This window comes from Nilaparvata lugens, chromosome 1 (genome assembly GCF_014356525.2).
Source record: "Nilaparvata lugens isolate BPH chromosome 1, ASM1435652v1, whole genome shotgun sequence".
Classification (NCBI taxonomy): Eukaryota; Metazoa; Arthropoda; class Insecta; order Hemiptera; family Delphacidae; genus Nilaparvata; species Nilaparvata lugens.
In genome coordinates, this window is record NC_052504.1 from 59,190,064 (window position 1) to 59,216,948 (window position 26,885).

The 26,885-nt window shown below is 33.0% G+C and overlaps 3 protein-coding genes across 4 annotated transcripts in view; 2 read left to right on the top strand and 1 right to left on the bottom strand.

The window, feature by feature from the left end:
- The window catches only part of LOC111051707, a 514,958-nt gene that overhangs the window by 81,814 nt on the left and 406,259 nt on the right, over positions 1 to 26,885 (bottom strand). The window lies entirely within an intron of this gene.
- Positions 12,955 to 19,011, top strand: LOC111054598 (dehydrogenase/reductase SDR family member 11-like). Its single transcript, XM_022341650.2, has 7 exons — positions 12,955 to 13,020; positions 14,265 to 14,434; positions 14,887 to 15,040; positions 15,828 to 15,957; positions 16,664 to 16,793; positions 18,048 to 18,185; positions 18,738 to 19,011. Exons 2-7 carry the CDS (start codon positions 14,288 to 14,290, stop codon positions 18,786 to 18,788), a joined length of 750 nt encoding a protein of 249 aa, XP_022197342.2. The 5' UTR covers positions 12,955 to 13,020; positions 14,265 to 14,287; the 3' UTR covers positions 18,789 to 19,011.
- Positions 19,460 to 24,938, top strand: LOC111054596 (dehydrogenase/reductase SDR family member 11). Its single transcript, XM_022341648.2, has 7 exons — positions 19,460 to 19,838; positions 20,616 to 20,757; positions 21,273 to 21,444; positions 21,924 to 22,050; positions 23,000 to 23,129; positions 23,902 to 24,045; positions 24,651 to 24,938. The coding sequence occupies exons 2-7, from the start codon at positions 20,626 to 20,628 to the stop codon at positions 24,738 to 24,740; spliced, it is 795 nt and encodes a 264-aa protein (XP_022197340.2). The 5' UTR covers positions 19,460 to 19,838; positions 20,616 to 20,625; the 3' UTR covers positions 24,741 to 24,938.

The following is a 26,885-nucleotide window of genomic DNA, read 5'->3' on the forward strand; positions in this document are numbered from 1 at the left end:
TTTGAACCGCCTTCAAGAGCTGAGAAGAATGAGCTGTACTACGAGTAGATCTGATGATTTCTGTCAAGAATTATATGGTAAGTGTTTAAAGTTTTGATCCTTGACGTATCCTTATGACACCAGGAAATACTGAAATTGAATGTTTCTAACAGGTGATTCTCATAGAAAATGACCCTTGTGAGATGATTTCATCCGAAATATGTATTTATTTGTTAGGAAGGCCCTGAAAAGGTATTATAATGAGAAGTTTCTATTTTGGCTGTAGGACATGATTCTCTATTTTTTGGTGTATTCCCCCTCCCCACCGCACTACTAAATTCGAAAATATTTCTAAGGAATCCGGTTTAGAATTAATTGTTCTTTCACGTGATGTGTGGTTTTTTATCTATACTTGAAAAATGTCCAACTTGTATAGGGTAGAAGTGGTAGGTTTGCATAATATTTTGAAAACCCCTTAAAAATACCCCTTTTTTTTGAAAACTTGTAGCTCTAGAAACAAGAATGGTAAAATCTTGCACGACCACCCAATTTATTGGAAATTCTATTATCTTTAATTTTGTATAGAATGATTTTTTTCCAAAAGCTCAAAGTGTTTGAGATTAAATGGAAAAATATAAAAAGTCCGAAATTTTAGGGGGATATGGGGGTGAAGCCGCCTTCTGGTGTGTCAGCAAAGTTTAGATTCGGATTCAGTGCCCCAAAATACATATAGAACCGTCGAGTAAAACTCTTTCGGGGCTGTTTCCTGAAAAACGACCATTTGACTGGACTACAGGTAGAGTCTAAAAAAGTAACTTGAGAGAGGATGTGCACCGGAGTAGCATGTATGAATGAGGTGTAAGGAGCTCAGGTATTCTAATGTACAACCTATTTCCATCTAACTTAGAATAATAATTATCAGGGAGGAAATTGAGAATTCAATAAAGAAGGTAGTTGCTGTCAGTTGATGCATATTCAGTTGAGGAGTTCAATGAATATTGTTGGAGGTTTAAGAGGATAGCACACATTTTCTTGTGGTACAAATTTGACAAATCCATATACCCCTTTTCTAGGAGGTCAGTGGATGAAATGAAATGGATGAAAATAAATCAGCTTGATGTCTTTAATTCTCTGACATCATTCACGCAATATCATATTATCACTCATGACATTACCTGCGTAAACTTGAATGATTATTCATTATATTGTTACTGAGCTTTGCTTGAAAAACTAATAACACTATGTAATGTGATGAATTTTTTGTTGTATTTGTTATAGTTGTGGGTCTGCTCATAAGCCACCCTTGAATGGAAGTTGTGAATTTGTTTCAATGAAGGATCCAAAGAGACCTCATTAATTATTGTATTTAGATTGTATCCAATGAGAGGAACAATCAATTATTTATTTTTCTCATAGCCAAAAGTGCACAATATATTGTTTTAGTGTTAAGTGTGAAGTTTGTAGAAGTCAGGAGATGAAATGGTGTATTCATCACAATATCGGATTTTTCAAATAGTCATTGTTTCAACTCGGCTTCCAATAACCTATTTAAGATATCCTGGGGGCTTTTGAGTGATGAATTTTTTGAGTAAATCTCATGAAAGGAGAGAAATAGCTAGAAAAATTGTAATTACCCTTATAGAATGAAAGATCTGCCAAACAAATAGTTAGCACCCAAGCGATAAGGCTTCCTTATCAACAGCTGAGTATAAGATAAGAGTACCGTTCTGTACTAAGCATTTTTTCAAAGAATTATTTAATAAAGTTATAATTATTTTGAAAATTGAGTACAAGTCATTTATGAATTGCTCATTGAACTTTTGGAGGTTACACTTTTGTTTACTATTGATCAGATGTTTTTGTAGCAGTTCAGACACAGCTGACTGACTCAATATATTATGAAATGTCATGCCAGGTTTTCATGCAAGCTATAATATTATTTCTAAAATTAAGAACTATTGATAAAGGACCAAGAATTTCAAATAGAAAAATAAAATGTATGTATTATTGTTAAAATTTATTTATTATTCACAAAATTACATTATAATGTCAAATGTTTATAATGAACTAGGTCATAGCATGAATATTGTATTACTGATAAGAGCAGCAAAAATTAATTATAACAGCTTCGAACATAATAAGAATTGTATGGGAATATTAAATTATAAATTATTGATTCAACTGAGTCACGTGGTGAATGAATCTCTTTGGCAAGTCTAAGCCAATCATATGTCATAGAAATAGCACCAAAAGGGATGATCGTTTGAAAACTTCATATGTTAATCTGTTATCAGACAGCAAACCTGCCTCATCATATAAAATGCTAGTGCATGTACACTGTATAGAGGAAATGTATCTAGAGAATTAAGCAGTTTAAAAAATTATACAAATTAAGTTATTATTGTAATTAAAGGAATTATATTTACTGCTTGCCACTGACGTCATGCCTATGTCATAATCATTCTACCAATGGCAAATTTTCATGCAAATTAATTACACAGAGATTCTCAGAGAAAAGGTTCTAGCCAAAGGCTTAGAAGAAGACAAGTCACTTCCCTTTTAAAATCCTCACCGTTAAGACCTTGTTGAAAGTTACCAAAGACCCATTAGTGAAATTTTGTTCAATTTTTGTTTATTTTATCTGTGAGCCAATATTTTAGGCTATTTTATTTGTTATTTTATAAATTTATTTTATCAATCGATAAATCCAGAAATTCAAATTTAATTATTCCCTAATTATTTTGGTGAAGGAGATATTTAATTAAAATTCCACACGTGCTGAGACCGAAGCCTGGACCAGCCACTGATCAAACAAATTTGATCTAAAGGAACCACGACCGCCAAGAGGATTCACGTGAGTTTTATATTTTGGGGCCCCAATCTTTGCTTCAAAAGAAATAACAGTGCAGAAAATATAAAATTTTTCTTCATTAAAGTAATAGCCACGCCGACAAGCGCTTATAATTTGTAAGATCCTAGATTTTATCTGATAGAATTTATAAGAACTTGTAGTTGATTAACTATCCTCCGCTGCCAGAACCATGACCAAAGTAATTTTTAAAATCTTTTATAATTTGTTTTCACTATTTTTCACAAAACTGTTAAATTTGTCAATTATAAAATTCTGTTGAATCATGCTTGGTATCATGCGAGCACAAGCAAACTTCTAATCATTTTTGTTAATGTTAAACTATTTTCAATCTGTAATCCAAGCTCTGAATCTGCACTGTCAAATCATATTTTTATTATATTATATTTCCATTTTGTCAATTTGTCTTCTGAGTTCGATTATTTCTTAAGCCTGTAAATCATTGTGTCTGACACATTCTATATATTAGCAAGAATCGATCAAGTATGATTATTGAAATAATTGAATCAACCTGGATATTGGAACAGATCTAAGCGGTCGTCACACCAACGTCTGCTAGCGGTAGCGAGCTCGCTCCCGCGGAGGTAGTTTTTCTGGAAGCAGTTCACACCAAAAAAAGTCCGCCAGCGGTAGTTTGGTTTTGTTCTTGTTTTGATGAGGCTGGTTCTCTAGAAGTGGGGGAAGGCCGGCAACCAGAGCGCTACCGATGGCGAAGTTCTGGAGTTCGCTTTCCATGTTATTAGATTGGCCACGTCAGACCGAGCTCACTACCGCTAGCGGTACTCCCACTAGGAGACGTTTCAAAAGTTCGCCTGGCTCGCGAAGTGAAACTACCGCCGAGGTACTACCTCCGCGGTAGCGAGCTCGGTGTGACCTGCACAATTTAATAACATGGAAGGCGAGTTTTTTGACTTCGCTACCGCCGCGGACGCGAGCTCGGTGTGACCTGCCCTTTACCTGCTCATATATCAGCTTTTATCTGTTACCAACTACGACTTAGGAGCGAATTCGTCGACTGTATAGCAGATGCAGCTGGAGATCATATAATTTCCTACAATAGAGCATAAAACCCGACAAGACTCTGTTCTCGAAATATATTCCGAACGATATCTGGTCCTAGTACCCTATCTTGATCCTTTGGAACTTATTAGAGACGCAGTCCCGTAAATGATCTACATCGGGATTTTTGCTCGACCTGTATGATTTTGTATGCTGTTCCATCACAGGTAATAGCTTTAAGATATCTGTATTCAGTGTTTAGCAACCGCTACACTACCTCTGAAAATTTTATCATTATACAGTCAGTCATAAGAAGAATCAAGGGTGAGCGAGTGTTTAGGCCTCCCGCGATTTAGACGATTGTATCGAATCTTGTAGTGACTCAATTAGTCTGGTATTCACTCAGCGTCCACGCACGCATTTTCAAAATTTCTAACCTCAATACTGGTGACTCAGTGCAAGATTCATTATACGTGTGTCGTCCTATCCTTGGAGGCGATAGTAACTCCCCCAGGAAGAGCACCACACAATTTGGCTCGCAACGTGAGGCATTTAAAATACAGCTCTACAGTAACTATTGTATTGTGCTTGCAAAAACGAATAACACTACGTGCTGTTTTGTATTTTAATAACACTATTTAGTTGAACAGGAAATAATCATAAGCCTCGTTGTTCAGACATCTTCTTTATTGACTCCCGTTCAATGCCACCACTATCGCATCTCCATAACATCTCCCTTTTTATATTTAAAATAATAATAACAAATTACATAAGAAAAGAATACAATACAATTAAAATTAATACAAGAACAAATTTCAGAAACTTTATAGTAATGGAAAATTCAAAGAAATACAAAACAATATTACATAAAATTGCAATACAAAATTCAAAGCTTTGTATCATAATTGGATAGAGTATTTCTATTACAAATCCAATATTTCTTTCCGTTTAATTACTCTCCCTGCTCTAGTTTTATAATAATTTCCATTATTATTATTATCATTTCCCTGCTCTACATTTTCCTGCTCTACATTTTCCTGCTCTACATTTTCCTGTTCTACATTTTCCTGTTGTGCCATATTTTCAGATTCCCTATTTTGATATCTATCCCAATATGATAATTTATTCTCAATTGTAGGTCCCTGTTGTCCATTAAATCCATCTTTATGAGTATAAGCAGAAAACCATTGCCTGTCCATATTTTTAGAGTTATTGTAATATTTGGAAAAATTTACATCCACAAAATTCCTTCTTACCATATTGCCAGAACTTAAATCTTTTAACACAAGGGATCTTGGAGTATCACATATTTCAATTACCGCAGCATTTTTCCAAATATTATCTCGATTCCTATACATTACAAAATCACCAATTTTCACATTGATATTTCGTTGTCTGGCAGTTCTGTCATGATAGAATTTGGTTTTTTGTTTAACATTGTGAAGAGTTTTGTCAAAATTGTATATAATCTTAGGTTTCAAGAGATTTTTAGATACTGGTAGAGGTGTCCTAACTACTCTACTGAAAATCAATTGTGATGGAGTGTAATTTGTACCCATTATAGGTGTATTACGATACTCCAACAAAATTAAAGACAATTCTACTCCCTCATCCTTGGACTTCCTCAAGAAATTTTTACAAATACCAACATATCTTTCACTTAACCCATTACTACGTGCATAATTAGGACTAGATGTAACAGATTTGAAATTCCATTCTTTGGTAAATTTATCAAATTCATAAGAGGTGAATGGAACATTATCACTAATTAACTTTGATGGAACACCATGAACAGCAAACACATCTTTCAATACAGTAATAACTGAATGAGCTGACTTATCACTTAATCTTTTCAATTCAAACCAATGTGAAAAATAATCCACCACAATCAAGTAACTCTTTCCTGCAAATTCTAAAATATCACAACCAACAATTTCAAACGGCAAGGAAGGTATGTCATGGAAAAGCATGGGTTCAAATGCATTTTTGGGTCTAAATTTCTGACAAACTGAACACTTATACACTACTTCTTCAATCATCTGATCCATGCAAGGCCAGTAAAACAATGTTTTTGCCCTTTGCTTAGTCTTACCAATTCCCAAGTGCGATTGATGTACCTTGTTTACAAAATATTTTTGCAAAGATTTTGGGATCATTATCCTATCTTCTAGATACAATATTCCATCATTTAAGAAAATATCACCTCTCATATTAAAATAAAATCTGACATTTTCATTTAATTTAGAACGATCATTTGGCCACCCATGCAAACAAAGCCTTTCAATTTCCTTTAGCACATCATCCTGTTGTAATTCAGTTTTAATTTTGTTCATATTATCATCACTTACATTCACGGTATGTATAACAGCTTTCAAATTTGGATTAATTTCAATACTGTCTGCCTTTGAACAAGCACGAGAAAGTGCATCAGCAACAAACATTTGAGTACCAGGTGTATACACCAATTTTATGTCATACATCCAAAGTTGTAACTTAATACGTTGCAATCTGTTTGAGGATATTTTTTGTATTTCCTTGTCCATTATACCAATTAAAGGTTTATGATCAGTTTGAATAATTACACTTTCACCATAAATATAGTAATGGAACCGTTTACATGCAAATAGAACAGCTAAAAATTCTTTTTCAATCTGAGAAAACTTACATTCATTCTCAGAAAGACTTTTAGAAGCAAATGAAACAGGTTTGCCTTCTTGTAATAGAACACAGCCTATACCATTACAGCTACTGTCAGTCTGAATAGTAATTTCTTTAGTACGATCAAAAGTATGTAACGAAGGAGCCTGACAAATTAGTGATTTTATTGAATTGAAGCAATTTGTATGTTCTGTTGTCCATTGAAAATCAATATTCTTTTTTAACAAATTACGCAATGGGCTTGACAATTCAGCCAAATTAGGAATAAAGTCTCTCAAATAGTTGACCAAACCCAACAATCTTTGTACATCATTTTTGTTACAAGGAAGATCATAATCTTTTATTGCCTGAATTTGTTTAGGGTCTATTTCTACTATTCCTTGCTTAAAAATATGCCCAAGATACCTAATTTCACTTTGCTTGAATTGAAACTTATTCATATTGAATTTTACATTCATCTCCTGAGCCCTCTTGAATACCTTAATGAGAGTTTTATCATGTTCTTCTTCAGTATCAGCATAGATTAATATGTCATCAATATAAATAAATACATTTTCTATATCACCAAAAATTTGGGAGTTGAGTTTTTGGAATGCCTGAGCTGAAATTTTTAATCCAAAAGGTAGTCTTTTGAAGGCAAACATTCCAAACATAGTCGAGAAAACAGTGTATTTAATACTATTTTTATCCAATTTTACCTGCCAAAATCCTTCTTTTAAATCTAAACAACTAAAATATTTAGCTCTTCCAATTTTAGCTTTAAGATCAGCCATTGTTGGAATTTGAAAATGTTCATCTTTGATATTTTCATTAATATATTTTGGATCTAAGCATAATCTTAATGAATGATCAGGTTTTTCAACAATAGCCAGCCTACTAGCCCAAGCTGTCGGTTCATTATACTTCATGATTATATCTAATTCAGTTAATCTATCCAGCTCTGTCTTAAATCTATCCTGCAGCTTGATTGGAATTCGATACGGAGGAAGTGAAACAGGTTTTGCATTATCAATCAGTTCAAGTTTATAAGAGGTGGGAAAGCATCCAACACCCTCAAAGGTATTTTTAAAATTTTGACAAATGAGCTCTTTTGATAAACTTCCTTCAACCAAATCAACATTTTTTTTAATCAACTTCATTTTCAAACAAGTATCTAATCCTAGAATAGGGACTGCATCAAGTTTGGTTATAATAAATTTTTCAACCGAAAAGCAACCTTGTGATTCAATTAATAAATCACAAACACCATAATTTGCAATAGCATTACCACCATAACCCGTTAATTGTACTGAGCTTCTATTCAAAGTGATTTTTTTACATGATTTAGCCATTTTCTTAATGTTTTCAAATGCAGTTAGTGGTAATAGATTTACATCTGACCCTGAGTCAAGTTTGAAATTTACAAATGTGCCTTCAACCTTCAATTTTAAATGCCAAGAGTGAACAGAATTGATTGATTTTTTACTAACTGTATCACAAAATATGAGCTATCATCACAGGTTATTGAATTATTGTTGGTCTTAGCTCTGTTGTTACATACCTTGGAAAAATGATTAAATCGATTACATTGCCTGCATTGTTTCCCAAATGCAGGACACCTGTTAGGAAGATGTTGATATCCACATTTCGAGCATTTGAAGACTTTCTGATTTTGTTGATCAGGAACTGATGAAGGAATTGATTCAGATGTCCATCCTTTATTTGGCGTGTGATTCTCAGGCTTATCTGTCTTTGAACGAAAGTTTTTAATAGCATCAACATTAGCACTGGTATTTAATTTCTTTGTATTGTGTATATCACTGGTTTGTTTCCGTAAAAGTTCAGCAATTCGGAATTTCTCACTTGCATCCTTTAAAGAAATATCACCCAATTTAATAATACCGTCCATTGTGTCGGTGTCATTTGAGTCCAGAACAATTTTGTCTCTGAGAAGTTCATTGGGATCACTAAACTCACAATCAGTTATTAATGTCTTACATTCCATTAAAAAAGAGTCAAAAGGTTCACCCTCCTGCTGACGTCGTGAATAATACAAAAATCTGGAATGTAGAATGTTCTTTTTTGGATTACAATATCCTTCAAAGGCTTCTAAAACATCCTTTATTTGTTTACTTTTTGTGTCATCTAATCCAAACGTGTCAAATAGCTCCACCGCCTCCGCACCAATTATGTTTAACAGGATTGCCACTTGTCGTTCATCCTTTTCTGTAGCAAAACCAGTCGCCGACATGTATATGTTGAAATTCTTCTTAAATTTTCTCCAATTTTCACTCAAATTCCCCGATAGAATAAGAGCACCGGGAACATTGAATTGCGCCATTTTCTTAAATTAGGTTAGACCACAGATAGTATTTACTTTTACTTACTTTACTTTACTTCTTATGTCTTCTCCGCAGTCTGCTTGACCGGGGAATCGTCTTTTTCGTCCCATCGTGGGGGTGTCGGTGTTCACTTTTATTTAAGGTGTGAGAAGGTGTGGTCATCAATGAATTCTGCAATGCTATAGTATGGTCTGTCCATCAGGTATTGTTTTAGTCTTCTTGTGAAGGTGTTGTCATTCACTAGGGATTTTATGTTGCCAGGAAGCAGGTTAAACAGGTATGCCCCCGAATAGGCCGGAGATCTACTATACTTCTTAAGTCGATGCTGGGGGAGGCTTATGTCATCCACGTTGCGTGTTCTATAACTGTGCTTATCTCGTCTTAAAGCCGGACTTTGGTTTACCACTAGGATGATGGATTCCAGGATGTATATTGAGATCACTGTGAGGATACCTGTCTGCTTGAAGAGTGGTTTACAGTGTTCTATGTAGTTTCATCTTGGTAGGATTTGCACTGCCCTTTTTGTATCCTTAATATTCTCTCGAGATTTCCCTGTGCTGATGATCCCCATGCGACGATGCCATATCTCAGGTGTGACATAAATAATGAGTGATATGCGATTAGTGCTGTCCTCTCATCAGCAATATTTCTGATTTTGCGGATGACATATGTAGCAGAGGAGAGTTTTTTACACAAATAGTCCGTGTGTTGCCTCCAGGTCAGATGGTTGTCGATAATTACACCAAGGAACTTTGTGCTTTCCACTGTTTTTATATTACTGTTTTGTGGTTCATCCTGGGTTTGGTTTGGATAATTCAGGAATTATATTGCACTATCAAATCCCGCTTGCATTATCATAATAGACTATATCTTACAATCACTATTCGAAATTAATCACAATTAACATAATTAAAAGACTGCGCCATGTTTTGTATTTTAATAACACTATTTAGTTGAACAGGAAATAATCATAAGCCTCGTTGTTCAGACATCTTCTTTATTGACTCCCGTTCAATGCCACCACTATCGCATCTCCATAACACGTGCGTAACTAAGTTTGTCGGGAGGTACAATTAATTGAGGCGGCTATATATGTTTCGGGGTCTGTAACTCAACAACAATTGACGATCCGGCCGCACTTGTCTGACCTTGCAATCTATGTGCCGGTTGCACAAAAGCCGGTTAAATATCAACCGTGATTTATTCCACGAAAAACAATCAGAGAAGTCGTTTTTTAAAATAGCCCAATCAAATAGTACATCGGACCAAACAAAAATTAAGGTAATAATTGATTTCATTGCTTTAATCAGCCCATTGGGATTCTAGTAAGAGTAGTCTATGGTTTCCCACCAAAATTTCTGAAGGCATAACTTCTGACAGCCTAAAAAGTAAAAACCACTCAATTTTCGTACTTTTTTCAGTTTTTCCACGATATCTCCAAAACCAATTCTTCTATCAATATTTTTATTCTTTACTTTTTTAAAGAGCATTAATTATCTACAATTTTCAGCTCTGATTAGTTCTCATGAATTTAATCACGATTAAAATTTAACCGGCTTTTGTGCAAATGTTTGTTAACCATTATGTAACTGCGAAATGTAGAGCATCGCGTTTTCGTGTATGACGAAGTTTTGTGCAGATTGGTGGAATCACATTATCGAAGGTTTAACGTCGTTCTTCGGCATGGAGACATTCTGAACAGAAACACTATTATATATTATGGATAATGGCCTTCGTAGTGGAGGTAGTCTATTGAAAAGACAGACACCGGGACCACGTTGCACAGTTCGAACTCTGGTGAACATGGAACGTGTAAGACAGGCTGTATTCCCGAATTATCTCTATATTCAGTGATCTGCATTGACCCCCCCCCCCACAGACCATTCGATGTGTGATATTTTTGTGATGTTTTCTAAAGTCTCGTGCGAATGAAAACATGCCTCGTATACGTTCGGCGAATACGACAAGCTGAAGAGTTTGTTAAAAAACTACTTGAGCAGAACGTCGCTCGGATCCATCCATCGTGAGAGAATGAGCCAATTCTCAAAGAGCGTCTTCAAATTATTTTGTAAGCGTGGAAATAGGCAGGCATCATCATATTATATCAATGATATTATTCTTCGTACATAGTTTAGTCGAATTACATGTTCTAAGAAACATTTATGATAATGAGTTATTTTTAAACTTTGAAATAGAGGAGTGTTGTCTGTTTTGAAAAACACCCTTTCCCCGTGTTGGACTCTATACATCGATTGATTTTTTAATTAAATTTGATACCTTAGTCCCGTAAAGTATTCATTGGTATAGAATGCAGTTTAAAAGTTGATTATCCTGTGATTATCAATTTGTTCCTTTCAATCGCATTAACCTAATCTTAAATCTTATACTGTCTTGTGTCAATAAAATGACGCACTAAAATATTAAACTGTAAAAAGGGATTGCTATATTTTACTGAAGAGTTCTTCTGTCTTTCTATGTGAGCGGATAGTGGCTTATGTGTGTATATATTAACAATATGTACCGTCCCTTCAAGTATAATATGCGCTCAATCTAGATGGTATTGTTTCTATAGTACAAAAGTCATTGATCAAGTTCTCTTACTCCTAATAGAAGGTTGGAGTTGAAGAACAGTCGCTCAACAAAAGAGGAAGGAAATTGAATAGGGAGGGGGGGGGAGATCCCTAGCCGTCCAGAAACAAGAAGCTCTAAGCTCAATTCTATTTTTAACTCTGGTGATCTAAGAGAGAGGCTCCAGAAAAATGGGGAAGAAACAGGAAGTTCATGATAGAAGAGAAGCTTCTGAAAGGGAGTGGTCTACTTGAAGCTTCTGTACAATGCTTCGTTCTGACAAAGGGCTTGCTTCTTTGGAAGGCTTTTCCATGAACTTGGATCAATTCGATTTGCCAAGAAGTTTCCATCAACGTGTGAGAATTGCTATCTCTTACATCCTTCTCCGTGCCCTAACTGGAACGGACATATAGGAGATTGAATCCAGAGAGAAATTCTTCAACATAATTTCCAAATAAAAGCATTTGGATTCAGGAAATTGGTTATATACAGAGTATATATATTCACTATAATATGATGTTAGAGTAATAAACCGACTGAACAAAAATTTTAGCACATGATGAAGTACGGTAGCCTGCTATTATTAATGTTTAAAACTCTACCTATACAAAATTGTCCCTATTATTATTCTTATAATACCGGTATTCTTTAGTAATGAGCCGGGATCTTTTTACGAATAATCGAAGTAACTGCAAAGCTGTAGCGCTAAAAAACTAAGTCCAAAAGTGGGTACTGTATTTTATTTTTTTTCACAAAGATTCTGTGAATTCTTAGAAGTGTAACCCTTTAATGTGAACCACACTGGCTACACTTAAGGATTTTATATAGAATAAATTTGTTAGGCTGAAAAAATACAGTCAATAAACTTATGCTCAATAGGTTCACAATAGGCCTAATTATTATTATACATTTAATAAGGCTATAATCAGCAATAAACATATGCAGGCAGTGGATTATTGATTATCGTTTCAATTCTTATTCGATCCCAGATGTCTATAAATTGTTCAAAATTGAATTTGATAGAGTGATTTTGAGACTATAAATATAATTACACTATATCTCCAAGAATCTATTTTTATTGTCCTGAAAAAATATATTCAGGTAGGCTATTGGATATCTATTCGGCATAGGCCTAATAATTTGTGACTAAAGTTACAATTTTTATTCTTACGGTGTGCTACACTCACTGTATTGAACATAATAAAAGGGACATACACCGGTATATACGGTAGTTATCTAATTCTTCAAGTTTTGTTATTTTCACAGGTGAAAAGTAGGAAAAAACAATAATGCTAGAGTGAAGCTTTATGCTCTAATATTAGAGTAATGCTTTATTAATAATAAATCTAGAGTAATAACATGATATTGACACTCATTCGAATAATGATAGAGCAGGCGGTTGTATTAAAGCATCGAATGTCATTTCTCAACACACGGCCGGCTTTCTTGAACTCTTTCTAGGTTGTTGCATGAATACTTTCTCTTTCGTTCGGACAAACACATAGGCTACTTGAATATGCTAAAGAAAGGAAATTTGTTCAAACACGTATAATCCTGCCAAGTGTCAACAACTCCGCTGAAAAAAATTTGGGACTCTCAAACCAACGTGTGCTTCTATGACACATGGTAAGTATTAAATCTAACTTTTAGAAAATGCATTTCAAATTTCAATTTATTGTGCATTCAACTAATCTCATTCAAAGTGGATGTGCTCATTTAGTACGATTGTAAGACAGTATTGTGATAATCAAATTAGGAGTAGAGATACTGTAGGCCTACCTACTGTACGGTAAAAATAATTATTTTGTATTAGACAAAAACTGAAGAAAACAACGTGTGAATCTGAGTGAATGGTTAACTTATCCTCCATTTGAGGATATATTTGTAAATATTATATACATATTTTTATTTATGTGGAAATTATTGTAATATTATTCCACTACAGTATTATATAACTGTTTCAATATAATCAATAATAATTAAAATTAGTAGAAACTGCATGAAAAACAATGGAAAATTTGAAAAACGCACAAATATTCTGAAACCCTAAATAAATGAATGGTAATGATTCAAATTCCTATTTCATTTATCTTAATTCTAAAATATTATCTGGAGAAAGACTACAATTATTGTTGATGTAACAGAAAAATTATATTCCATTCTCAGTTTTGGAGAGTGAAACCCAGAAACCCAGAAAACCCAGTTTCGCCAAGCTCGGCCAAGAAATTCGAAAATGGTCAAATCGGGTACGGTCACTACCTCCGTAAACAAAGCCGTAGTGCATTCGTGTGACGTCAGCACAGGTAGGGCTCGTACACCAATAAAAATTCGTTGATTTCAGCTGATCTATATCAGCTAGTGTTTTTATTGGTGTAGGAGCCCTACCTGTGCTGACGTCACACGAATGTACTACGGCTTTGTTTACGGCGGAGGTAGTGGTACGGTACGCTTTACAACGAGAGCACTGAACATGTGATCATGTGATTCATCCAGTGGAACAGTGCACACTCTGTAAATCGTACTCGTCGGTTTGACCGAATTTGGTGGAACCGTCTTTAATATTTTCGTCATATAAAATTATGATGAGATGAATGGGAGGGCGTAAATCCCTGATCCTGGATCAGAAAGATATCTTAGAATCCACAAAATCAATGATTGAGATGAAAGGGAAACCTTTAATTCTTAATTAACCATAAAAGTTAGAAATTCGAACTGTTAGTATGTTATAGAAAACTACCGTGACAGATATTTATAGTTGACTGGATCATATTATTATCACTTCAATTAATAGTTTCTGAATGGTTGTCGTAAAATACATTTGGAAATATTTCGATTAGATATTCAATTTATGCAAAAGTTTGTTTTTTTAGTTTAAGTTATCATCCGGAAGATAATGGAGCGATGGAAAGATCGGGTGGCAGTTGTAACCGGTTCAAATTCAGGAATTGGCACAGGAATAGCAAGAGCATTAGTCCAGAATGGATTGAGAGTCGTTGGTATGGACAGGACTGAAATTTCAAATGAATTGAAATCATTCATTGTGAGTAGGTCTAATGGTAATACTATTATTAATGAATTAATTTTAGTTTTAAAATTGTTTGCAGGAATGTAGAGTAATATTATTCGATTAATCAAATTAAATTAAAAAGCACTCGTCTCTATATATGTGATTACATAAATAATCTGTCCACTCCAAAGTTCATTAGAAAATAGTCTCGAAACCTCTCAATAATCCTTGTACTCAAATTAAAAAATCCACTTGGGCTGTATTTCAGATTATGTAGATTGGAAATAATTGAACAATTCCACACAATTTCAAATACTGTGCAGTGATTATAGTATGAACGTCGTTATAATTCACTTCATAAAGTCAAGTTGGTTAAGAAAAATCAACTAATCTTATGATAGTATTTTTATTACACTTACATGACGATAAATAATATGCAGAATAATATAGCCTAGTAATTAATTACTGAACAAATATTATTTCAGAGCGGGGACCATGGGAAATTTTATTTCTATCAAACAAACCTGAGGAAGGAAAAAGAGATAATTGAAGCTTTTGGGTGGATTGCTAACAATCTTGGAGCAATTAGTGTGTTTGTGAACAATGCTGGTCTCACTTCAAGTGTCAAGAAAATTGAAGGTATTGTTAAATTTCCAATTATTACAGTTTATCATTGAGGTACCTGTGATTTCCAATAAGAATTCTATGCATTCCAATTTTTCCCTTTAATGATATTTTGTCACTCCTCTTTTTGTCTAGAGAAATATTATTAGAGGGGTTTCTTGGGTTTCTAGGGAGTGGCATAGGGATAGGGGGAGAAATGTAGGTAGTTCCTTTCTTATGGGGGGGTGTAGTGTTATTATAATTATTAAATGTCAACAAGCTTATCCCATCTTTGCAAGTAGTGCAAAATATATATATACGGCGGTATGAATATTCCTACCTTTGACTCATTCTCGCATACAGGAATGCCTCTGCGAGAGTAAATATTTCTTAATATATTTTTGTATATCTGCTGTCATTGTCTTATTTTTATTGTGAAGTGTTTTCTTATTTTATGATGCACCACTGTAATTGCTTTTACGACTTATGAAATAAATAACTTTTTTGAATTGAATTGAATCATGATAACCATTCTTGTATAATTTTTAAAAATCACTCTATCTTTACAAAATTCTCCAAGTTCTCATAAATATACGTGAGAGATTGCGTTTGATATGAATATATTATGATTTCTCTTGAAGGATTGTAGTGCAGCATTTTCAGTTCCATAGTATCACAAGCATTTACTTTTTTAAATTGAAACACCCTGCATTTTAATAATTACTCTTAGAAATTGATGAACTATGATACTAGATCACCTATCAAATAATGACAATAATTGATGTAATATATTACTCAAATAATCTTTATTATTATGTTGTAGATGGGATCACTGATGAATGGCGGAATGTATTGGATGTGAACATCCTAGCAGTAACAATATGCACGAGGGAAGCACTCAAGTCGATGAAAAGGCATGTAGTAGAAGATGGCCATATAATCAATATTTGCAGGTAAAATACGTAATAATTTATTTTCAAATCTAGAGAATTCTATTCCATTGTAGAAACTGGAAGGAAATTGTTGCAGTACGGTATGATCTAGGCCCAATAAGTGATATCTTAAAGGAACTAAATTTGAAGTAAAACTGAGTTACCGTATTAGAAAATTAATCTCAAAAAGTTAGCAGTTTTATGATATTTTTAGTTTTCCTGAAGATATTGCATAATTTAGATGGATACGTTTTTCATTACAGTATACTGTATACAGCTCTTTTGGCGTTCTATTAGGCCTAAGTAATGTAATTTTTCATTATAAAAAATAAAGGTTATAGTAGCCCATATATAATAATATTTAGTAATAGAATCTACAACAGAGAAGTTGTACTGTAACATCAATAACTTTTTGAATAAATAACGAGGTGTTAGGAATGGATGAAAAAATTATATTATGCTCTCATGAATTGGTTTAGGGTTTCTTAATTGATTGGATTTTTTCATAAAACCTTCTCAGATTAGATATATCTGTCTCTGTACACTGTACAACAGTATATTGATATTTATTTATGTATATATCTATTTATTTATTTGATGATACACCAAACAAAATTCATTAAAATGATTGGGGGAAGACCATTATCTTTAAATGTTCCTTACCGTATAAGTAATGAGTTTTATTTTTGAATAAGAATAAAATATTGTTTCATTCAACTTTTTGCAGTATTCTGTCCCACGTGAGTAGACCTATAGCAACACAAGTGATGTACTGCGCTTCAAAAAAAGCAGTAATGGCTGTATCTGAAGGAGTCCGACGTGAATTGATACTAGAAGGCTCAAAAATCAGAGTTTCGGTGAGGTTATCGTCAGTTGAATTATTAATATCTGGGCACCGAGCTTCGCTCGTTTTTTTATTTATTAATAAACAGAGTACAATTCTCTAAGATGATCGTGTTTATATTTTACAGCTGGCTATACGTCAGCTTATGAATTTCGGGGATACGATATTTTGATTTTCCACAGAATTACTCGCTCACTTTTTACTATCCACAGACGACGAAAGTCTCAGCTGTTTCAGCCAAGGATGAATTATCCTTTTAATGTCGTTCAGCGAGTTTTCCCAAGGATGAGACCTAGTGCAATCGAATTTTTATATCATAAATTTACTATGTTCCAAATTTTGTGAAAATCGTTAGAGCCGTTTTCGAGATCCGTTGAACATAAATAAATAACCAAATATAGAAAAATAAATATAAATAACCAAATATAAAAATATATACAGATATTGCTCGCTTAATATAATAGGATTTTTGATCCAGTTATTTTTGTATCTGTTACCTAATTTATCATTATCAATCATTACATCACATGTTTATCATGAGCCCACTGGTCTCCATATTTTGCAGGACATATCACCACTGAATCGATGTATATATAATATCTAAAATGTTGAATAGAAGTTCATTCATATATTCTTCACTTTCAACACAAAACATAAAAAAATCAACAATAAAGATTTTTCTAACTAAAGAATTTCAATGAATTTATGACATTTTGTATCCATCGTCGATTAATGATATTTTAAAAATTCATTTTTTTTATTTTATTTGACTAATTTACACAATATATTGGTAAATTTATTTTCTATAGTGAATTAATGTTATACTATGAATGTGAATATCCATAGTGAGCTATGAATCACGTGAATATGAAATAATAAGTTATTAACTGCAATGGAGATTTTTTCAATGGAGATTGTTATGAAGATGTTAAAATTTTGAAGTGTGTCAACTTGAGTTGGGTTAAGATGCAGAGTGTATTGTAATGGCAATATTTTTTCCTTTACTCAATAAATGAAACATATATGAGAGTAGCAAAAGAGAAAATAGTAATTTTAAGAGTTGCCTATAAAGACCAGGACTTCCGTTGTGTTTACCTCTGACCTCTGTTACAGTTCAAATTAGAATAAGTACCGTACCATGTACGTTAATGTTAACTTTCAAGAAAATACGTAGGCTACTACTACTAGAGGTGAATAGAAAATTCAGTTACATGCTAGTTAGGATTTTTTTTATGTTTATGTATGATATGTATTTCCTGTATTCCAGACAATCTGTCCTGGAATGGTGGATACGAATATAATGAGAGCAGTGAACCACTCATTTGCTCCTGAAAAACCAAAACTGCTTCCAGAAGATGTTGCTCAAACTGTACTGTTTTGCCTACAAGTGCCTCCCCATGTTCAGGTCAAGAGATTTTCAATTTCAGAAGAAATATTTTTCAATTTATAGAAAAACACTGTTTTAGATGCCAAATTCACTTTCATTCATCCAATTACGAAACTGTGACAGTTTCGAGTTGAAACCAACACATTTAGCTGAAGATTCTGCAAGCTGCAGTCCGGTAGATGAAAAAAATGCATTTGACAACTGAAAAATTGTTTTAAAATTATGTAGAAGTGTTCCACAACATTCATGTGTATTCAACAAATATTATCAAATAAATTCTAGTTACCCATATAAGAAAGACTATGCGGCAGCATAAATATTGTGATAGTCTACATTTTTAAATATACAAATAGCCTATTCAATATTCAGTAATTTTCTACTTGATTATTACATTATTGCTCATTATATTACACAATTATTATTGCACTGTAAATTGGAACGTTTGGAAAATGTATTCACCTGCAGACAATTTCTATATCTTCTCAATAATAATTGTAAGTTACCGTACATTATAAATTATATTGGTAAATAATAGTAACTATAGAGGTTAATAAATTCTTCTCTGTTCAGATTTCAGATATAGTTGTCCATCCTGTGGGAGAGAATTTACAGCTCCCTTGAAATGAATTGGCATCAACACAATGATAATGTGATACTATCAATAGCTGACGATTATCTTAAAATGACTTCTTGATTATCTTAAACTTTCTGTCCACTTCTGCTATTTTTGAATAGTTTAAGGATATTATTTTTTGAATAAATATTCATATTCGATCTATCTAACCTACTACTCAAAATTCTTCAAAAAATAATGATAAAATGTGAAAATAAAACTTTTTTCAGATATTGTTGTTTATTTTTCCATTATTATCACATTAATTTATTTATTAAACCGAGATGGAAAATCAAATGTCAATTTGTTTGGATGATATTTTATATGTTTATACTTCATTACCACTTTCATCATGTTACATATTCCATCTTATTAATTACGATTTGGAACTATGATCTATTCATCTATGATAAGAATGATTTATGAACACTGTATAAATAACTCAATGATAGATGATCCATCAATAAAACAATAGTAGCCTGCGGTAGGTCACCAACACATTGAACTTTTAAACATGCTTCTTTAAAACTTAATAGATAGTGTGGTACGGTACCGTATTAAATGAAGAAGAAACAACTCTTGTTTTCGATACAAAATAGACATTTCACAGGATTGTGAAATATTGTTTTGATTTTGAGAGAAATTATATTGTTTAAGAGTTAGTAGCGCAACTACTGTTAGTTTGTGATAACTGGAGGTTGGTGATAGACATCAATCCAATTACAGACCAGTCTCTGTTGAACTCTGGTCTGAAGAGTTGAATCTTGCAACCGCATGTAGACTACCTATCTAATCTAGTGTCAGCGTTTTTAGAAGTAAACAAAAGAAGTCTACCATAGCATATAATATTATTATTGTAATCAAATATATATAATATAGTACTGTATATGAAAGTGAATCTTTAAATTTCGATAACGGTTTCTCACGACTTCTGCATAAAAGTACCGTAGAACTATTAGGACTATCCATTGTATAACAGCTTGACTAGACTGATTTTAAGAAAGGAATCTAGACAGCAAGGGACGATTTTTCAACAACACATTATCAAACAACTAATGGTGAGTACAATTTATCATCAATATTTGGTGTTATAAATTTTCATTTACTCAACTATTATTATAGAGTTTAAATAACTACGGTTATTAAATAAAATGTATTTATTAAAATACATCTATTTTGGATTTTAAAACACAGATAGCCGAAACCATGGAAAACATATAGTTTTATCCTCTTCCAATAATATTAAATTTTACTGCTGAAATCAGCAATATTATATCGTGTTGAAGATTTGTTGTATTTTTTTTAAAGAATCGATTTTCAAAGAATGAAACAGAATAGATGAATATAGTAACTCCTCAATCATTAAATTGATCTACAGTGATTCATTGATGACCAATATACATGCTGATCCATTCAATCAACTTCAGTAACAGCATTCTCTCTAAAAATTCGAATTTAAATCTATTGAATATAAGAGTAGTATGAGAAATGAAAGAAAATACATTCATATAGGCCTTCAATATTTTTATTGTCTGTGAAAAAACAAAACCTTGGTAGAACGTAATAATAATAAAGAACTTGAAGGGTTTTGTTTGGAGCGGTAAGAAGAAATCTCTATACTTGGAGCTTTTCACTTTTCATTCTATATATTATGAGCCATTATATATATTTGAAAAAGTTCATTTTCTTTTTAATCATAGATGGAATAACAATCTTTCATTTCTCATGAATTTTTAATAAAATTGAATCAGCCTTTTAATTTGGACAGACTATTGAAGAAAGATTGAAAATCTTATTTTATTCATATCCAATATTATTATTGCACTATTTTCTAGATAAATTGTCATGGAAAGATGGGATAAGCGTGTGGCAGTTGTCACAGGAGCAAGCTCAGGAATTGGCGAAGACATAGCTGCAGCTCTAGTGAAACATGGAATGACTGTCGTTGGATTGGCTAGAAGAGAAGATAGATTGAAGGTAACCTGGATATTTCCCACTAAATTCCAGAATATTTGCAGTATGAAGTCTCTCTGATAGTAGAAGTTATAATACATTATCACAGAAAGGCACTAGCAAAAGTAGAGGTTCAAAATTTGATTCATATGAACATATTATTAGAATTACATATAACATTTGATCATGAAATTGTATTATCATCTTCAAACTATATTAGGCCTATCACAGAGAGGCAGTAGTGAAAGTAGAGGTTCAAAAATGACACATTTTATTCATGAACATGTTATTTGAATTAGATATAAAATTTGATCATGAAATTGTATTATCATCTTCAAACAAATTAGGCCTATCACAGAGAGGCAGTAGCAAAAGTAGAGGTGTAAAAAGATTTATTTATGAACATGTTATTAGAACTACATATAAAATTTGATAATGAAATTGTATTATCATCTTCAAACTAATTAGGCCTATCTTTCCCCATAGCATCGAATGATTATTAAATTCTTATTATTTATCCTTATTTAAAATTATTCCAGCAACTGGCAGAGAGACTGGGAAATGAACAGGGAAAATTCTATGTACGTCAAACAGATATGCGAATTGAAAAAGAGATTCTATCATCTTTTGAATGGATAGAGAAAGAGCTAGGTGCAGTGAGTGTACTGGTGAATAATGCTGGTATTGCAACGAAAAAGCCTTTAGCTGAAGGTAAATATGAAAAATAGAGTATCATTTTATCATATCCTTCACTAATCCTCTACACTACTTTGTTAGTTTCAACCTCATTTTCTAATGGAATCGATTTGAAATGACGTTTTACAGGAATTTTTATCAAACATCACAAACGTGAATAGTATTCATAATATGGTACCTAACATCTAGATATACGGAATATAGTATGGTAGGCTACTCTCTCACTGTAATGATAATATTTAACAAACTCAGATGAATTTTATTTTAATATAAGGTACCGTATTTGAAACTTTCAAATCAATAATTAAGAGCAATTTGTCTCCTATATCAAAATTTTGAATGTTGAAATATAATAACAATATCATGAATATGCAATCACAAAACCTATATTACATCCTTGTTTAGGTTTGATAGATAATGGCTGACAATGGATTACTTCGATTGATGAATGATTATGAAAATTATAATAAAAACAATTAAAATTTTGATTTCAGAGAGCACTGCAAACTGGAAGGATATGCTGGGAGTGAATGTTTTAGCCCTAAGTATATGCACTAGGGAAACTCTTAAATCGATGAAAACACATGGAATAAATGATGGTCATATCATTAACATAAGCAGGTAAGGTGCTACTCCATATTCCCAATAAAGAAGAATATTCAAAATTTGATTGGAAAATTTCTCAAACTACAGCCTACTTCACAAGTTAGTGTCAAGTGCCCCGAGATATATAAAAAAGCTACTCATAGTTGTTGATATTATATGCTGGTACAAAAAATAATATTATCATGTAGGCTAATTGTACAAACAGCTCAGTAATTAAAAAATGCGAATTATTTATTATTTTCCTAGTAAAAATATTTATAAAAATTTAAAATTTGACTTAGAATGTCAAGTGTGCGACTTAAATACGTATTGTACGTGTAGACTAGAACAAAAAAAAATATTTTTTTTTATATGAATACTATCAAGTATAATGGAAACAAATAATATATTAAATTTCTTCCCTCTATGGCTGAAGAGTGTAACGTATGTGAATTTTGAAAGGACGAATAAATAAAAGATAAACAATTTATTCATAGAAATAACATTGCCGTTCCTTTATGATATGACGGTGTGGGTCTCTGCCTTTATCATCTTTCAAGTACCGTAACGTTAATTTCGAAGTAGGTAGTCTTGAACATGCTTCTTCAACAGTACTGTTTTCTTTCACATATATCATATCATTGGGAATGAGTTAAAACTCAAGATTCCAAGGGAATACTTTATAATGTACAATTCATCAATTTTCATATCATTTCAATTCAATTACATTATGTCGATTAAAAATTCTATTACAATAATTATGAGTAGGTATAAATATTTTGAACCAATTCAATCACAATGGTCTAAAGATAGTGTAGGCATTTTATTCTAGAGTAGGGCTACCGGTACCTACCTATACTCCAACAGCGTATCATACACTGACGGTACACGTGTGAACTTTTATTACTGCAATAGCCTAATTAACATAAAATCAATACGTATTAATAGTATCATTCAAGTTGTTATATGTGTTATTCTTCCATAGTAAAGCATCTCATCATAGCACACCAGTGCCAGGTCTTTCTGTGTATTCGGCAACGAAGAAGGCTGTAATGGCCATTTCTGAAGGCTTGAGGAGAGAATTGGCTCTTTCAAATTCATTGATTCGAGTGACGGTAAGCTAATGTAAAAATGTTTATAATAAGCTATATCATTTTTATAACAATAACGATCCAACATCACAAATCTTTATAATTAAGTCCTATCCCTTCTATTAATCAAGTTTTCTGGAATAATATACCGTAAGTAAGCTGAGGCAATATTCGTGATCAGCTATCATGCTCTCTTTGCTTTAGGCCGTACACAGAGCGGATCTGTTCTGCATAGATTTTTACCGCAATATCATTTTTCACAAATTTCAACACTCACCACTTTAATTTGAAGTGGATTTCTTTCCTTTAAAAAAAGACATGATAAGATGTCAATGTTGATCTCCATTTAATGTAAAGTGATTTATAATATAAACGTGCAGTCATCCACTCTCTATACTGCGATGACTTCCCGCTTTGACGTGGATTCTATAGCTAAAATATATATTCATATTATGACCTACCGCGTATATGAAAATTTAAATTTTTCTATACATCTCAAAAAAATTCGCAAAGGGAACAGTTTTGGGCTAGGCCTGTTGGTCCTTTTCTGATCATATATTTGATTTATGTATTATGAAATGTGAATAAATAAATAAATATGTTACAGAAACTGGTAATTCAGTATTTTAACTAGCTATTTCCCAATTCCAGTTGAGTTTTATCTTGATTGTTTGTCAGCTTTGAGATATATTAACAATAAATGTTTAAATATGATATTGGTACTTTTCTACTCATTAACTATACTACACTACTTGATTTCATATATGTTCATAGATTTCGAATGCCTTCATTTCAGACCATTTGTCCTGGTTTAGTTGCATCAGAAATGATGGATATATATGAGTTTGGTTCTAAAATACCAATGAAAGTGGACTGCCTCAAGCCAGCCGACGTAACAAAAGCTGTTATATTCTGCTTAGAGATGCCAGGTTATTGTCAGGTATGATATTTCTACGGATCGATTTTATTCTTCTCTCTTCTTCAACACTGGATCGCAAATTAATCACTATTGAAATTGGAACGGTTTGCTAAAGAGCTGATTTATTACTGCATGCCGTACCGGTTTCTGAGTTATTAAAGAAACAAAATTTTAAATGGCCGCCATTTTGTTTTATGAATTTGAAAAATTATCATATTTTTTGTAGCTTTGTCTAGTTGTTATAAATTATTGTACAAAGTTTCAGTTTCAATGTTTAACCATTATTTAGAAAAAATAATAAGTGAAAAAAGCAAAATGCCGCTGTGTGAGTAACTGAAGACTTCCGGACAATTTAAATATGATATTTAGATAATATGTTCCTTACCCAGGAATAATTAAGCCGTCGGTCCCGGCTGCCTAAAAATCAGTCGTTAGGTCATGTCAGAGGCCCTGAAATTGATCAGTTGCGACCTGAAAACTCTGACACCAGACCTGAGCCAGTCAGGACACTCGATATTATTTTATTACCCAGGAATAATGTCCTACAGGGCCTACAGTATTAGTAGGGTGTTCGTAAACACTCTGTATAAAGGTGATAATGATAACTTGATTTTTTTTTGTTTCAGATAAACGATATAACACTTGGTTCAACAGGAGAAGATGAATTCAAAATCATGATGTCAGCTGCTAAAATATTGAATGAGTCACCTCAATAGCTACTATAAAGCTATTTGGAACTGCCGAGAATCCATGGTGGAAATAAATTTCTAAATTCCATGATGTGGGACTTTATTCTCTATGAAAGTTATCTTTTTTTAGAAAGTTAAAGAAAACTGTTATTCTGTGTGAAAAATAAAATATGGTACATTAGGTACTGATGAGAAGGAGCAACTTACGTTAGCCTCTATGCAATATTTCAGTGATTTGAAGAACTATTCAGTCCTCACAGCCCACACACCATTAATTTTTCTCTACAGAAAGATCTTCTTGGATTGAATAAGTTTCGAATCAGAATTATTATCAAAGGATGAGAGTTTCAAAATAAAGTATTATCAAATGGATGGGAGTCATTGAGAGTCAGCATTAGGCTATACTATTAACTTACTACTTTTCTATTGAAACTATTACAGACTTTAACTACCTATTCAGTTGGGGATTGATTCTATTTTTATAAATATTTTATGACTTCAAATCACTCATTGCATTTCACAGGATGGAATAGACATTATAATGATTGGATAATACATGGAAATTTCAAATTTTTGGGGGAAAACAATCATTTTCGGTCCCCCCTCTCGGAACCTGGTCGAAATTTTTTATTGATCCAGACTAATCTTGGTGAGTTGTACAAAAAACTTCCATCAATTTTCCGTGCAAAGCTGATTGAAATGTGTCAAAAAATTTGGGAGGTCCCAGGAATAACAGGGAGCTAAATTTTCTCAAGTTTTCTCCGGTTGCTCTAAAACTGATTTCGTGCGAAGTTTTCTCTCAGAACCAGAAGATTTAGCTGTGATATTTCTGATTCAATAATAATATGTAGAAGCAGTTTCCGCGCTCCAGCTGGGGGCGGGCTTTGCCCACCACATCACCATGTACAACTTTACAGGGGTAGGTGCCACCTAGTTAAGAGCTACATGACGGAACATATTTTCAATTTAGAAAGAGAGAAAATATGATACACAATATTCAAATAGCACCCTATTACGAAATCTCTGCTGTATGTGGAAATGAATATTTTTATTACACATGAAGAGGAAAGACCGAGACTTTGCAAACCCAAGATGATTGAAGCAAGCCTGTGAGTGCCTTCTATTGACGGAGTCTGCTGTTCGCATTATTGGCCGTGGGTCCAGGGGACAGAGACGGATGAGGCGAGAGCGAAGCCATCCAGCCTACCGACTAGTGAATTCTCAAAGCATAATATTTGAATCTAGAATCTATTATTATAGTCAGTCGATATTATCTATCAAGTGCCCGTATAATTACTATTTTATAAGCAATGCGGTACCGAACTGAATCCGAGTTAAGTTAGCACGGGTACCTATCTCCTTTCCTGACGGATGCGCTTCCATATCATCTGGCAGTTATCAATGTTTTGTTTTCAATGTCAAGTTACCAATAAATTACGTGAAATCCAATTTCAATTAAGGAGTGAGAAAGTAGCTTCACTTAATCCGGGAGCCGGCACTTCCTACTTTATCTACAAAAAGAGATGAATCTGACGGATTCTCGCAAACACTACTCACACCGGCGTCTTCAAGATGAACAGAAGAACATCTAGTACCCTAGCCTAAAACGTACGTTCTGAGTGAAGTTCAACAATATTTATTTTCATTTGACATGGGTGAGTTCAATAAGATGAAATTCTATGTTTTCTATATTCAGTCGTTTTGTATTTGCTTCAATCAATCTTTTTGATCTTCAGATGAAATCTATGTCTTGGTTTCTGCTGAACGACTCAGGAAGTTTTCAATAGGTGCTTGTAGGCTAGTTATTATGATCATCATCCTAGTATACTTCTTAAAAAATGTGTTTCCTTTCAGAGGAAAATTAGTAAAGGGCAAAAAGGATCAGATTAGAGTTCTTTATCATTCATATTGGTTAGTTTGCATTGAAGAAACTAAATTACTTGTTTCTTCCTGAGAGCTTTTATTTCATCGTAAACAGGGTTTTAGATCAATACGTATATTATATAATCTTATAAATATATAATAATAACAATAATGATCTTCAACTATCACACTCTCTTCCAATAATCGAATTTGATTTGTGATGGATACAATAATCAGGCCAACGTTTGATAAATTTTGCCTCTATCACTTCTCCACTTTTCTCAAAAGGGGCAGAGGACAACATTACTC

Excerpts from the sequence above, each read along its gene's own strand:
- LOC111054598 (XM_022341650.2), top strand. The coding sequence starts at position 14,288 with ATGGAGCGATGGAAAGATCGGGTGGCAGTTGTAACCGGTTCAAATTCA. Across the intron at positions 16,794-18,047 it reads GCTCAAAAATCAGAGTTTCG|ACAATCTGTCCTGGAATGGT; the intron begins GTGAGGTTATCG and ends CCTGTATTCCAG. Across the intron at positions 18,186-18,737 it reads AAGTGCCTCCCCATGTTCAG|ATTTCAGATATAGTTGTCCA; the intron begins GTCAAGAGATTT and ends TTCTCTGTTCAG.
- LOC111054596 (XM_022341648.2), top strand. The coding sequence starts at position 20,626 with ATGGAAAGATGGGATAAGCGTGTGGCAGTTGTCACAGGAGCAAGCTCA. Across the intron at positions 21,445-21,923 it reads GAAAAAGCCTTTAGCTGAAG|AGAGCACTGCAAACTGGAAG; the intron begins GTAAATATGAAA and ends TTTTGATTTCAG. Across the intron at positions 22,051-22,999 it reads CATATCATTAACATAAGCAG|TAAAGCATCTCATCATAGCA; the intron begins GTAAGGTGCTAC and ends ATTCTTCCATAG.